At 41.2% G+C, this 16,389-nt stretch overlaps 1 protein-coding gene across 1 annotated transcript in view; it reads left to right on the top strand.

The window, feature by feature from the left end:
• LOC129177557 (diacylglycerol kinase zeta-like) overlaps positions 1-16,389 on the top strand; it is a 174,013-nt gene that overhangs the window by 2,564 nt on the left and 155,060 nt on the right. Inside the window, exon 3 of the mRNA XM_054768838.1 lies at positions 5,655-5,755. Within this exon, the coding sequence (XP_054624813.1) occupies positions 5,655-5,755 (101 nt within the window). The remainder of the gene's footprint in view (positions 1-5,654; positions 5,756-16,389) is intronic.

Here is a 16,389-nt window from a genome sequence, read left to right as displayed (position 1 = left end):
CTCTACCAGAAGCCTGGGAGGTTTAGTCACGACTGAAACCACTGTTGCCTTCACACCCCATGTTTTCTAGTATTTTCATTCATCGATTTAGGGCGGCCCGCCACAAATAAATTTGGACCATGACTATGTACAGCCTGTGGAGTGGCTTTAATGTAAGTTTGACATCATTCTTCTTGCTCATTGGACAATAAAATTCACGGAAATGTCTTACACGGAGGTGCTTGCAGTTCATCGTGAACTGGAAGGTGCTTGTCACTGTGTCCTATAGAGAGGAAAAGCCAGCGTTCTTTTTTATTATTATTTTTTTTTTACAGAGCAGCTAGTGAAATGCATGAAATATATTTTTATGCTCTGTTGAATTAATGTATTTGACTGCCAAGATGGATTATATACCCAAGCTCACCAGAAGGTGGTCAGACTTTTACAACAAAGTATCAGAGATTTCCTTGGAGAACGATAGGGTGCATGTGCAAAAGGTAAGACCACAAGTATTTTGCAGTTAACAAAGACATGAATAAATGGGACTTAAAAGGATTTGAAAACAACACTTTTCACAAAAGTGAATTATTCTCTTATTTTATTCCTTGTTATCCTCTTAATGAGCAACTTGTATTCCAATAAAAAACTTCCAAAAGAGTCAGTGCCTCACCGGCCATGAACCTCACCACACGTCACTGGTAGTTTTGAAAACATTTATTGTGCAAAACTGTAATTACCACAAAATCCAGCTTATAAACTGCTACTTTTTTCTTAAACTTTGAACCCTGTGGCTTATACAGCGGTGTGGCTAATTTCTGGCTAAAATCTAATCTTGTGACATTTCCTTTGCTTCAGAACTACTACTGACTGTTTAAATACTGTGCTGCTCGCAAAGGTCAGTGAGGAAACGGTAGCTCTTTCTTTGGCAGCAGCCAATCAGGAGCTATTTGTGCACTCACAACAAGCTTGTCAACCCATTGGAGGTCAGTGGAGGTCGGTATATAGACCAGTTTAACAACATAACAATCTGATTTACGGTGTCAGATTTCAAAGAACACTTTACTAACGGCACTAAATTCAGCACACAGCAACTTAATACTCAAAAGGTGTATATACAAATATACAAACATGTCCCAATATGACGTTAAAATAAAACATTTTAAAGTTTTCCCTTAAGGCATTGCATCTGAGCAACACATTCATTGGGGCGCAGCGATGACGTCACCTTCCCTTTTTTGCTTTGGACTTCTGCTGAACAGAATCAGCATTTTCACCATTTTGTATGCTTTCTATGCTCTCCTGAAATTGTTTTCTGAAATGAAATGCATCATGGGAACACTTTAAAATGTTGTGTTATTTTCATATAAAACTTGTATTGATGCATGTTTCTATATTTGTGAGGTATAAAGGTGTTAGTTGCTGTGTGATAAATTTTATGTTGTTTGTAAGATGAAAACGTGAGTCAGACTATCGAGTAACGACCTCCTGCAATTTCCAATGGGTTGACAAGCTCGTCGTGAGTTTATTCATAGCTCATGATTGGCTCAGGTCAAAGAGCTGACTGGTCCTCACGAACTCGTGCGCCACATTACGATGTGGACGCGTGCGGCTTATACACCGGTGCGTCTTATATAAGAACTAATCTGTTTTTTTCTCTGAATTTAGTGGGTGCGGCTTGTACACCGGAATTTACAGTATATACTGTAACATAATGTTGCAGATAAATTGAAATAAAACACAATTCAAATGATTTAAATAAAGAAAATTATTTAAATGTAGTGTACAGATGTTCATATAAAAACATACAGCATAATAGCCTGCAATACTGGGTGCTGATTTTTTTAAACTAAACCAGTGAATTCGTTGAATAAAGAAAATACTACCAGAATAAAGCACACATATTTCTGCTAAAGAAATATTTCAAGTTTACAAGTTTCTTTCAAACTGTGCCATGCCATAGACGGAAAGTGCAAAACAGTGTAGAAGGCAGTAAATTGAGTTTATTTTTGCTTAAATGACACAAAGTTGCTTGTATTTGTTTTGAAGTGGTAAAACAAATTGGTGGTATTACTGCTCTTTGCCAGCCGAAATTACAAACATCAAATGTTGGCATCTCTGGTATGTGGATGTTCATCATTCCGGTATTTGTGAATGCTTGAATTTGTGAATGAGAAAGTGTTGTTGATGGTCCGTTTAAAAGGAAAACTGCACTTTTTTTGGAATTTTGCCCATCATCCACAATCCATATGTGAGACATCAACACATACGTCATTCTCTTTTCTGTGCATTCTAAAGATATAAAAACAGATAAAAAGAGACAGCTCATTACTGCACGTAATGGGAAACACATATTCCGCCAATAAAGCCTTCTGAAAAAAAACTCCAAAAAGCAACGTTCCGTGTTCATATTAACCAATGCGCTGACGAAGGAAGTTCAGGTAATGCTTAAAATGACAAAAATACTGTAAAATACTGCAAGTATTACATGTTATCATGAATGTACCGGTTACTACATACAGCATGTATATAAAACCATAAAACCTTGTTGGAGGTTTTTGGAGGTGTTTTAATAGCGATCTTTGTCGGCAGCATAGGTGTGTCCCATTACATGCGGTGATGAGCTTTCTCTTTTTATCTGTTTTCACATCTTTAGAATGCACAGAAAAGAGAAAGACGTGTGTTCATGGCTCATAAGGATTGTGGATGATGGGCAAAATTCCAAAAAAAGTGCAGTTTTCCTTTAAGCGTGTTAAGCTCGGCAGTGAAGATCAAAAAGAGCTTCAGAGTTTGTGTGCCTCTGTCGGGACGCTACATCATTGACGATGCGTTGCAGCTTGTTGCTGTAAATTTTGTGGGCCGTGGCTAGATTGCATCATCAGCATACATTATTATCACGATAGGGTGATAGAATTAAAATCTTTACTGTAGGCCAAATTTATATACAGTAGCTTCTATCGCACATTCCTAGTACCTCCGTGCTGTGTTTCAGTCCAGCCTTTTCCTGCTTTTACTGCAGATCATTTTACAGGATGCAATTAGTTAAGATCAGAGCCCACTCAATAAAACTATGACATTCCTGTCAGGTTTTTCCCCCCCTTCCACACCCGTGTCCACATCAATCAAGAAAATGCCAAATTATCCAAGATTCATTTTATCATCAATATTCCTCAATAATGTAACAACTACAACCATGGAATTTCCGTTTCACGTACAACTAACAATTTCAAAATATACATAGACTAGAACATACGTACTTGCAAAGATCTCTGCAGGTTTGGAAAATGTGTCATATACAGGGTGTCTAATCATCTAAGGTAGCCAATTCTGGCTCAAGTGATCTCAAATTTTAACCAGATGTGTAAAAATAGTTGTGGCTCTAAGTTTAATGTTTTGCCTTTTCTGTTTTTGATGGCGAAGAATGACATTGACAAGTGTTGAAAAGTCGCTTTTGTGCATAATGAACAGTTGTGAGGCTTTGTGAAATTGCTTTTAAAACTGATATCCCTTTGAATATTTTGTTTAAATCCATTTTTCATCATGAAGCATATTTAATTTGGTTTGCATAGGAGAGGGCTGTCCATACTTTTTCCACTGAGGACTGCATGCAAAAATTTACGGATGTGGGGCGGCCACATTTTGTGTTAAAACAGTGGTGTCCAAAGGGACATTTGCGGCCCGCGGCAATTTTTTTTATTGGCCCACCGCACATTCTAAAACTATAATTCAACAAGAAAACAAAAAAAAAAACAACAGCAAAACATATTAAGAGAAAAAAGTTGTGATCTAAAGAGAAATTATCCGAGAATAATGCTGTAATATTATCACGTAAAATAACATCATTTTAGTAGAATGACCTTGACATATTAAAGAAAGATGTTATTTAAGTTGTAATATTATGCAAAACAAACAAAACAACAAATAAAGTTGTAAATTTTGGAAAATGAGTTTGCGGAGAAAGTTATAATGTTAAGAGATAAAGTAAAAATATTATTTAAGTAATAACTAGGCAAAGAAAATTTACAAGAAGAACGTTGAAATAGTTGAGATTAAGATTAAAGATTAAAAAAACAAAACAGCACTGATGGAAAAAAAACAACTGTAATTTTACAAGAATAAAGTCAAATATTAAGCGAAAAACTCGTCGTCTAAAGAGAAGAAAGTCGCAATTTAAGATAAACTTATAAATCTGACAATTTTTGTAGCACAGAGTTGAAATATTAAAGCAAAAATAACATTACTTTTAAAAAAAAGTGGTAGTATTATGAGAAACAAAGAAAACAAAATAAAGTTGTCATTTTGGAAAATTAGGTTGTGGAAAAAGTTATAATAATATATAATATTGTGGGAATAAAGTCATAATATTATGAAAAGAAAATTTACAAAGATTGTTTAAAGAAAATAAAAAAACAACAGCAAAAATTGAAAATACGCATTTTCACCTGCATCACAAAGCTGAGATGCAGTTTTTTCTTGAAATATATATATATATGAGAAATATGATCTTAGGGAAAAACTAAACTTGAAACACTTATGTGCGAGACGCTAAAAACCCTCAGCATTTCAGTATGTGGAATCAAATTATGGAACGGATTGAGTAAGGAACTCAAACAATTCACCAAGATGAGAGAATTCATGAAACAATACAAGCAGCTGATGTTTGCTAAATACAAGGAAGAAGAGCCTTGAACCTGTTTTATGTTTGTCTCTATTCATTGTTATTTATTATTACACTTATTATTATATATGATTTCTCTTTATTATGAAAAATTCATATTGTTAAATCTCCTTATTACTCTTCTATGTCTTAAAAAATTTCATATAGAATACAGAAAGTGAATAAATATACTGCAACAGATGTGGAATAGACAGGGGGTAGGATTAAATAAACTTTGCTTCTTCCTACTCCTTTTGGACACGTGGACTTGTGAACTGGATTATGTATCTTGTATGCATGTTCAAATAAAATTAAACCAAACCATATCTACATGTGTTGAATATCAAAATGTCAAAGTGGCCCTTGCATCCTTCCATTTTTCACAATGTTGCCCTCGCTGGAAAAAGTTTGGACACTCCTGTGCTAAAATCAGTCCAGTGTAGGTCAATGTATGCCATGCCATCAGAACAAGACACCCCAGCTGTGTTATACATGACAAAGCGAGTGAGTGTAATATTTAATACATTTTCTAGTAAATCGTGATCAATTAATCATTAATCATCACGCCACACTTTGGACACCCCTGGCCTCGGGCATGTAGTTTCTCAGATAATCATATTTCAAATCTCTTCTAATTTTTTTGGGACACCCTGTGTAAAGATAAAAGTGCAGTAGCATATTATGTGTTGATAACATTTAAGATCCCTGGTCTGATTGAATTGCAGTGATGAGAGCTCATTTTAAAACTGTTATACACTCAATGGCCACTTCATAGGTATATCTCCACAAACTAATAGGTGCAGTTTTTTAGACAGTTTTGAACTTCATTGACATCAGTGCCTGAGGAGTAACAGTATTGCACTGCGTTGCTGGATTGTGCAACTGTACCTAATTAAGTGGGTAATGAAGTGGCTAATTAAGTGTAGACTTTAAACATGTGTGCTCATTTGAATGTACAACACCTTCACACTGAAAGTCAAAAAAATGAATAAAATATGAATTTAAATAGTCCTTCTTTTAGTCAGGGCTGTGGGAAGAGGTGGAGAAGGAAGGCAGTCTGTGTGCCTCTCAGATGGAAGCTGACTTTGTGCAACTGACCTTCAGGAAGCAGGTGTCTTACAGGTAAGGAAGAGCTTCAAAGCAAAAAAAGGGGCATGTGTTCATCTGCTAACCTGTTCAACTTGAACATGACACCAGTATTTGTGGGCTGTCTGTTTGTATGTAGGTTTAATACATGCATGCATCACTGCATCAGATGGGTCACAACAACCCTCAAGGATGTGTTCTTTGGATTTCATAGGGAAAACTAGGGAGATACGAAAGCATGAGAGAATGGTGCAGCTACATTAGATTGGTTTAATACCGTATTATGTAATGTGTGGCATGTCCTCCGTGAGGTGAATTGCAAACCCCCCCGAGCTTAATCTCAACCCATGTTAGAATAATCAGTAACACAGTGGCTGCTAATACTGACGCGACTCGGTTATGTAAGTGTCACTGTTGTCTGGTGTGTGCAGTTTAATCTCTCTTAAAGGAAAACTGCACTTTTTTTCCAATTTTTTGAATCATCCATAATCCTTATGTGAGACATGAACACACGTCTTTATCTTTTCTGTGCGCTCTAAAGCACAGCTAAAAAGACGCAGCTAAGAATGCACATAATGACAAAGAGTTATTCGACCGATAAAGTCTTCTGAAGCACCAACAACGCCCCATTTACATATAATGTGACGTGCACATAATCAGGCTACAGCAACATTGTTGTTATTATTATTAACATTGTTACGCCGATCGAACAACGATACTGGCGCATTGACATTTAGCCAGAACACACCGGCTAGCTACTAGCCGGCTAGCGACCTCGCTTCACCACATGCGCTGTGCTCACAATGCCTCGGCCCTAACAAAAGGCAACGCTACATATTGGAGCTGCCGCCACTGCTGCTGTGTTGTTTGGAAAAGTTAATGCCAGGTGTCGCGTTTGTTTCTATGTTGCTATGTGAAATCAATGCGCCCAGGAAGGAAGTTCCGGTAAAAGGACCGAAATACGGCAAAATACTCTTAGTATTAAATGTTATCATTAGGGGCGTAACAATACGTGTATCTGTATTGAACCGTTCAATACACGTGTACTGAACCGTGACCCCAGTCTGGCTTAGGTTGCGTTGTCAAGCACAGAGCCACTGAACTGCGCCTCCCACATTCATTCCATGCTGAAATTGTTGAAAAATGAGAACAATTTGAAAAATGTTGGCAATTTCAATAAAATAAAAATTAAAAAAGGAGGGCAAGGTAATTTATTTTTTGTATCGAAAAACTATTTTAACCGTAACACAAATGTATCGAACCGAACCGTGAATCGTTTGAAACACTTTTTCACACCACTGATATAAAACCATAAAACCTTGTTTTGGTTTTTGAGGTGTGTTTGGTTTTTGGAGCGGTCTTTGTAGGCAGCATAGGTGTGTTCCATTACGTGCATTAATGAGCTTCCCCCTTGTATCTGTTTTTATACCTTTAGAACACACAGAAAAGAGAAGGACATGTGTGCTCACGTCTCACATAAGAATTGTGGATGATGGGCAAAATTCCCCAAAAAGTGCAGTGTTCCTTTAAAACACGATGTTATTCACCATATATTCATCATAACACATGTTTTTAAAAAAGAACCCCCAAAAGGGCCAGTAGAAACCTCTGCTTTGGTGTAGGTTTTGCAGTCTCTTATTTGAAGTAATTACTTCCTGGAATCTTGTTTCACCCAGTATTTCAGTTTGGTGTGCCAATTAGTGTGTCATCATAACATGTGTTGTGTTATTAGAGATAATAAACAATGACAAGGATCAGCCATTAAGCTTCGACTTCCTGGATTTAATGCGCTTATTCCCCAATTAGAGCATGGCTTTGAAGGATGCGTAGTTGAAATGAAACAGACAAGATGAACATGACGGGAACAGGCTTACCAATTAGCGTGGTCAGTACATGTGCAGAGAGCGCATTCTGCCCTTCCATCACTTGAATTTTTGGTTTGGTTTGGTTTAGTTTATTTGAACATGAAGGTTACAATGGAATACATCTTATAAATCATCCTTTCACAGTTCCACATGTCCAAAAGGAGTAGGAAGAAGCAAAGCTTATTTAATCCTACCCCCCCATCTATTCCACATCTAGTACAGTACATATTATTCACTTCCTGTATTCCATATAATATTATTCCATATAATAATCAGTGTAATAATAAATAAATAAAAACAAGCATGACAGAACAATAAATATAATAATCAATATAATAATAAATAAACAAGATGAAGACAAGCATAATAAAGCAAGTTCAAGACTCTTCTGCTTTGTATTTAGCAAACGTTTTACTAACTGTATTCAAGCTCAGATGCTTCCTACAGCTCCCTCAGAAATGATTGAACTCGTAATTAATATTGACTGATTTGTCAACAGCTGAGGGAGTAGGAGGAGAGGAACAATGCACTCTTTGCCTCGAGCCAGAAAGTTGTATAATATAACACCCCAGCATGCCAGCTGAAGCAAATGACAACAACAGACAGACAACAAAGAAAACGGTAGCGGCACCTCAGCCTGGTCTGGTTTACCTCAATTGTGGCCACCTGGTTAGGTAGACCTGCAGAATCTAGTACAAATCCAGCACTAGGCTTGAATTGAAAATTCTGCCTTTACAAAGATAATACTAGGTAATTTAACAATTGTATTTTGCAAGTCAATATGTGATTGTACTGTAGTTGTCACAATGGGGCTAAGGCATGAACTAGGATCCCGGTATGCAGAGGAAAAGGAGTCACAGGTGGTTGATAAAATAAGATTTATTACAAAAGGTGTCCTCACTCAGAGGTAGTAAAAATACAAAAAGAGGAAAGAGCAAGTCCAAACACAAAACACTAAGCGGGCAAGCCACGGAAAAAGAGGAAACTAAAAACACTGCTAGAGAACGAATAGCAGGGAAAAAGGATAACTAGCTAAGGGCGCTGCTGGGAACCAAGCAGGATACAAAAATTTAACTGATAAGGTGTGCTAGTAGGAGCAAGTTACACCAGATGCTAACGAGTACTGCCGAGGAATAAAGCAGGTATCAAATTACTCACAACTATGAAGACCAGAATGAACATACACTAAAAAGCTTAACAAGGAACACAAGCCCAGCAAGCAGGTGAGAAGCTGAGAACAATCTGGCAACGAGTAGAAGCAGCAGATCAGCTTAATATCCCAGCAGTCCTAATGAGCGACAGGTGTGTCGGGATGGCGCCACCTCTGCTGGTACAGCATGCACTGGTACAGCATGCAAGAGATAGCAGAGAGGCGGCAGCAGAGTGACAACACAGATCATGACAGTAGTTTGCAATGGTGTAGGATTACATACTATTGAGATGTTCATTCATTTTCAGTTTTGCTTATCCTGTTCAGGTCTAAAAATGTTTTAAATTAGGCTCAGTTCAAAAGTCCCATTATAAACTTTGACAGCAGAAGAGTAGTTGATAGCTGACCGGGTCAGATACAATTACTGTAAGTAAATCAATTAGGGCTGCAGCCAATGTTCCCCCTAATTTTTCAAGTGTCATACACACAGAATACACACAAATGACCTGAGTATTCCTTGGACCTCCTTTAGCGCCATCAGACACAGGGGCGGATCTAGCTTTTTTGAAAAATGGTGGTGTGTCCGAGGCCGTAGGCGGAGGCGCTGGAAATGGAGGGGAGGTTCTGGGGGCCCTCCCCCAGAAAAATTGTTAAAATTAGATCTCATTTCCTGCAATCTGGTGACGTCTGAGGCCAATTTTATGTCCTTAATTTCAAGAGTTTGTTGTTATTTTTATTGTTGGAATACATCGTTTAAGCCAAAACATTCTATTTATACAATTACCGGTACTAGGAGAAACCCACTTTAGCTCAATTTCCTGCAGTATTTTCCAATTTGAAGCAGCTGTAAATTCCGAGGATTTGAGTATAATTTTATGTCACTGGGGATCGCTTTCCTGGTTAATTTTCATTGAGAATAGACAACAGTTTTCCTTTATTTTGCACGTCCACCTGAATAGCCATGTACAGCACACGTTCAATGTCCAATGTAAATTATCCGCCCATAATTCAGTTGCATGTCAGATGCATGTCCCTATGGACATACATCAGAATCAGGCAAAAAAAATCGTGGGTGCCTCAAAACGGGGGGGATGTACACCCCCCACACCCCTCTCTAAATCCGCGCCTGAGACATGCACACTGTACTGTAGTATCACACCTGTCCATCCAAGATCAAAGATGGCGCCCTCCGTGGCAGACGTCTCTGTGACACTCTCCCGTTTTTTTCTATTTTTTGCTATTTTATTGTTCATTTTGGACATTCAACACACTCAGGCAGTACATTACAACAGAGAGACACTTTTGAACATCGGCATGGTTCACCATGAACTTTTATTTAGCCTCTCAGACTTTGCCTTTCTTCTGCGCCGGGAGAACGCAGCAGCCTGCGGGCCTGGTGAGCTGAATACCCGGCGAGCAAAGCATCCGAGGCGTAAACGAGGCAAGTGGGCCGGCCTGCATGCTAGGCTAAAAGCTAGAGCGACTAGGCCACCGCTACCAAGCCTGCTGCGAGCCAACGTCCGCTCCCTCGAAAACAAGATGGACGAACTAAGAGCAAGGATTACAGCTCAACGTGAGATCAGGGAATGCTGTGTGCTCACCTTCACAGAAACCTGGCTGACGGAGGATATACCGGACTCGGCGATCCAGTTGGAAACATTTGCTGCTTACCGGGGAGATCGAACTTTAGCGTCTGGTAAACACAGAGGTGGCGGCGTCTGTGTTTACGTAAACAAACGGTGGTGCACAGACGTACAGACGATGGAAAAGCACTGCTCGCAGGACATTGAGCTGCTGATGGTGAAATGCAGACCTTTTTATTTGCCTCGTGAGTTTAGCGCTGTGTATTTAACTGCTGTTTACATTCCACCACGAGCTAACACCGCTAACGCACTAGGCCTCCTGCATGACATCATTGATAAACACGAGACCAAACACTCAGACGCTGTATTCATTATATCTGGTGATTTCAACCTACCTTGAGTGATGGTGGCAGTCTAATCCTGACGGAGGAGGGGCTGATGAAAGAGTCGATAGGGTACGGCCCCACGAATCTCGGAGCGAGTTTCCTGCTGGTTCCAGCCAATAGCAAGTCCCTGGAAGACAGCCAGGCTGGCACGGTAGGTGGGTGCCGGGATCCTGTGGCGGTCTGCCAAGCGTTGGTTGCGCGCCGCCGTCCGGGTAAGTGCGGCAATCATCTCTCGCCATATCCTCCGGGACCGGCGATGGTGGACTTGTACGGACGGAACTGACACTTCCGCCTCCTGAGAAGGGAATAGTGGAGGCCAGTAACCATTGGCAACCTTAAAAGGGGACATACCTGTGGCCGAGTTGACGAGGGTGTTGTGGGCGTACTCCACCCAGGGAAGCTGAAAGGACCAGGACGACGGACGCTGGTGGAAGACGCAGCGTAGCGCCGCTTCAAGGTCCTAATTGGCCTGCTCTGTCTGGCCGTTGGTTTGCGGGCGTCTTACAGAAGCATTTTCACCCCCGGGAAGCGAATTGGGGTCCTCTGTCGGAAACTATATCACACATGAATGTTAAAACATTTTTCACCAGTAGGTGTGCCGTCTCCAAGGACGATGGCAGTCTTGACAGTGCAACGAAGTGCACCATCTTGGAGAAATGATCCACAATGTTAAGGACAACCGTGTTGCCCCGGAGGGAAGGTAATCCGGTCAAGAAGTCAAGAGCGATGTGAGACCAAGGGCGGGATGGGATGGGTAAAGGTTGCAGCAGGCCAGCAAGAGGACAATGAGAAGTCTTGTTTTTGGCACAGACAGAGCAGGCCGTGACAAACTCCTTAACATACGCTGCCATAGAAGGCCACCAAAATCTCCGCCACCGCCAACTGTGTACGTCTGACCCCTGGATGACAGGCCACCTTAGAGGAGTGACCCCATTGCAGCATTTCAGGTCTCAACCCCTCCGGAACAAATAGCCTCCCCGTTCGACAGCCCTCCGGTAACTCCATCCCCTCGGCTGCCTCAGACACCCTCATCTCCACCTCCCACTGGATGGCACCCAACAACCAGGCCACAGGTATAATAGTCTCTGGGTCCATCTCCTCCTCCGTGGCACCAAAGATCCTGGATAGCGCGTCGGGTTTGGTGTTGCGTGAACTGGGTCTGTAAGTGATGGAGAAGTTGAATCGGGTGAGAAATAGAGACCAACGAGCCTGTCGAGCATTGGCTCTTTGTGCAGTCCTGATGTAGGCAAGGTTGTTGTGGTCAGTTATGACCACGAAAGGGAGAGCTGCACCCTCCAGCCAAAGCGCGAGAACGATGGCCAGCAGCTCCCTATCGCCCACATCATAGTCACCCTCAGCCTGCGGGTGGCGACGTGAGAAAAATGCGCACGGGTGAAGCCTCTGGTCAACCGGGGACCGCTGAGACAGGACGGCTCCCACTCCCGTATCCAATGCGTCGACCTCTATGAAAAATTACAACGCAGGGTCTGGGTGAATTAACACAGGTGTGGAGGTGAACCAACGTTTGAGCATAATAAGCGCTACCTCCGCTCTGGGGTCCATACAAAAGGTATTTTGGTGGATGTAAGCTTGGTCAGAGGTCCTGCCTTGCTGCTAAAATTGTGAATAAATCGCCTATAAAAATTAGCAAACCCCAGGAACCTCTGCAAATGCTTCCTTGATTTAGGAGTAGGCCACTCGACCACCGCCTGGATCTTAGCAGGATTGGCACGCAGCTGGCCCTTCTCCACAATGTACCCCAGAAAAGACACGGAGGTCACGTGGAAATCACACTTCTCAGCCTTGACGTATAATCTATTCTCCAGTAGGCACTGGAGAATTAACAGCACATGGTGGGTATGCTCTCGCTGGTTCCTAGAAAAAATAAGAATATCATCAAGATAGACGAAGCAGAACTGGTTATGTCATGTCTCTGAGTACATGAGTATACTGTATCTCCTCCTCCTTGGCTGTCACGGCGGGGGTGTCGGTCACCGCCGAACGCAAACAATTAGCATGATAGAAGGTGCTTCAATTCACGATGCGCATCTTCACCCAGTCAATCCACGGATTATGTAGCCTGTGCCATGTGAGACTTAACAATAACAGAGCCGATTGGGATGGAGTTATTAAAAAAAGGAATGGTTTCATAATGGTTGCCAGACAGGCGGAGCGATAACGGCTCGGTTTGGTGTGAGACTGCCTCCAAGAGATGTCCGTCCAAGCAGTCACCTCCTTAGGAGAGGAGAGCTCAATAGTCTTAATACTATATTTTTGAACAAACACAGAGTCCAAAAAGCAGTCATCCGAACCAGAATCAATGAGAGCGGATATCTGAATGCTTCTACCTCCCCCTGTAATAGTCCCACTAACTTGGAGCCGATGAGGAAACATCCCCTCTCGTGTGGCGGCTGCGTTGTCATTGTACTCACAGTTACTGGGAGTAGGACGATCCCGACCAAGGGTTGATCGATCCCTGATACCGGTGCGTGCCTCTCGACTGATCCAAGAGTCGATTCCTGTCTGCGTGCTGGTCTGGTGGGACACCGGAGAAGGCGATGATCCGGGCTACCGCATGACCATGAGCTCGTCTTTAATGCGGGGGTTGAGTGCTTTGTGGAAGATATCACGACTCAAATCTGTTGAAAAACAGATTGAGTTCATCTGCCCAGATCTTGTCCCCACTGGCTTGGTCTCTCCCCACTCCTTTACCATGGCCTGTGATGGTCTGCAGGCCTCTCCAGACTTCCCTGGCATTATTCTGCTCCAGCCACTTCTCCAGTTTCCACCTGTAGCAGTCATTCCCCTTCCTGATCTTATGCTGGAGTTCCCTCTGGACTCTGCACAGCTCCTCCTTGTCCCCCGAGTTGAAGACCCTCTTCTTCTTATTCAGCAGGGCCTTAATCTCAGAGGTCACCAAGGGTTTGTTGTTGGGAAAACACCGCACCAACTTGGAGGGCACAGTGTTCTCCACACAGAAGTTTATATAGTCTGTGATGCAGTGCGTCATGCTGTCAACGTCACTGCCATGGGGACTACAGAGCGCTTCCCAGTCTGTTGTCTGGAAGCAGTCTCTGAGCCTAGCACTGCTCTCCTCAGACCACTGCTTCACAGGCCTCTTCACAGTGGGTTGTTTATTCACTACTGGAGTGTAGTCTGTGACGAGATGGACGAGGTTGTGATCAGAACGACCCAGCGGGGGGAGGGGGGATGAGGTGTATGCATCCTTGATGTTTGCATACAGGAGGTCCAAAGAATAACCCGTTTACATGCATGACGTGAAAAAAACCTGTATGGACAATGTTCCTGTCTTTCACCACACTAAGGAGGTGGCTTGTTTCCTCCTCACTCCAAAAGTGTGGGGTTTTTGCGTGTCGTCATGTTTACAAGTAGTTCCCGCCAAAGACATTCCTTTCGAATAGAACATGCGCAGAACACAATTTAATGTTCCTTTTGATTGGGACATCCCGATAGGCGTATACACAACCCGATTTACAGGTTAGAAAAGGAGTAACCCAAGGGTAATATTCAGGTTTTTAAAAACCGGAATATGAGCATATTCTGTTTTTTCAGAAGGGTTATTGGTGTTGACGTGATCGTGCGCAACCGGGTTATTGCTAATATTCTGGTTATTTGACTGCATGTAAATGTACTCATTGGTAGTAGTCATAATTAAAAGAAACTTTGCCCTCCACATGGCCATTATGTTAGTAAGGTACCATAACATTAATCTTCTTGATTTGTGGTATGTTAATCTTTTATTGTCTCGGGTCTTCCGCTCCATTCTCGGTGTCTTCGAAGATGTTGCAACATCGAAGATGTTGTAAGTGCTGCGTTACACTGGATACAATTCACAGTGTTCAACTTGCAGTTTAGCCTAAAATACTTAAACACTTTTGGCATTTTTTGTCTTTTTTAAATTTCGTTTTCATTCTCTTTTGGCATCATTGTCGTTTTCCCTTGCCTCCTCCATCTTCTGACTCCTTCAAACAAACATCTAAAATCAATTGACATCCATAGAATAGTGAGGATAAGCGGCATAGAAGATGGATGGATGATTTGCAATAGAGAGAATAGCAGCTCTGTTACAATCATAGTAACAAAAGAAGAGAGAAAAAAAGACAAAAGTGTGTGTCTATGGACCTATTTGCAACTCACTCGAAAAATAATTTTGCTCGCGCTCATATTCAGGATTACAGATGACTCAAATTCACCATTAAAGTCCTTTGTTGGAGAGAAACTGAGAAAAATGAGTCAATGGAGGGCATTGTGTAGTTGAAAGGATCTCTTGGGAAATTGTGTGTCATGCCTCTGAGTAGAATTTTATTTATAATGGAAATGCAGAGGGGGCGATGGCTGAATGAGAAAGTGAGCAGGTGTACATGTGTGTGCGTTGTGGGTCGAGTTGCAGAAAAACAAATCTGTCCACCCTTTTCAAGCTTTGTAACATAAATGTATTCATCCTCCAGCGCCACAGCTGCTGACAGTTGTTAATTAAAAATGAAAACAAAACTTGGTCAGAATAGAACATCTTGATTAACAACATTACTAAAAAATTAGAATTCAACTGCAAAATAAAATATTTGCCTGCAACAAGTTATTGTAATATAAAGGTTTATTTTCATTATCTGAGCGGCGTACCCAACAGGACTGTAATCTATTTGTGGTGGTGGCTTGTGGGGAGGGACGCCATTGTCTAATTTGCATAATTGGCCATGGTGCTAGAGCCTGTAATTGTAATGGCCGCAGTAGAGGAGATAAATAGTGTGAAACATGAAAATACAAACAAATGTATTTAGAAATACAAATGAGCTTTCTTTCTTTCAGTTCTTTGAGCATCTGATATAACACGCAAAATCACTTACCCATGTTGTTTGACTGGTGTCAACAAGATGAGCGAGCAGCTGTCACTGTTTATCTGGCCTTGAAATTTGGCATAAAAACCCATATTATTAGTCTAAGATTTGTAGAATATATCTACTTGAAAAAAAAATGTATTTACTTACTGTCACAGTGCTTTTCCACGGTCAAACTTCTGGGTTTTTTACTTTTTTTTTGTGTATTTCTATCTCCGTCAGTGCTTGTGTTTTCACTCGCAGATCCTCGTCTGTGTTGAGGAAAGACAATCGGGACAGTTTGATGGTAGAAGCACCCTACTGAAATACACATTCAGTCTCAAACTTTCCTTTATCTGAGGCACAGTATCAAAACAACTGTCCTCAAAACGTGCCGAATACAATACAAAGAGTCTGACACAGTGAATGGCGTCTTTGGGAAATGTGAACAGGCTTACTCGGCTTAAGTGATCGAGCAAAAGCCTGCCACACAATGAGTGGGTGTAATATGAGAAAAATATGTAACAGAAAATCAACATTCTGTGGTGTCAGTGGCACAAAATTTATAAAGGTAAATATGTCAACATTCGAGCACACGTCTGAAACAGGCAATATGCCTTTTAATGTTATTTTGGATGACAAAAATAACAAAATTAACATGAGATTTGGTGTCATGAGCACTTTAAGGTCACCTTTCGGTACAGTAGGGGTAAAAAATACAACCCATAATACTATTTAGCCAGTAAATAAAGTACCACAGAGGGTGCCGTCACTTGAAGGGGCATGACTCACAAACTACAGTGATTTGAAGCTATAACCATATTAAAATATACTGCAAACACATTGAATTA

The sequence above is a fragment of the Dunckerocampus dactyliophorus genome, chromosome 1 (genome assembly GCF_027744805.1).
Source record: "Dunckerocampus dactyliophorus isolate RoL2022-P2 chromosome 1, RoL_Ddac_1.1, whole genome shotgun sequence".
Lineage (NCBI taxonomy): Eukaryota > Metazoa > Chordata > Actinopteri > Syngnathiformes > Syngnathidae > Dunckerocampus > Dunckerocampus dactyliophorus.
This window is presented reverse-complemented; position numbering and strand designations above follow the sequence as displayed.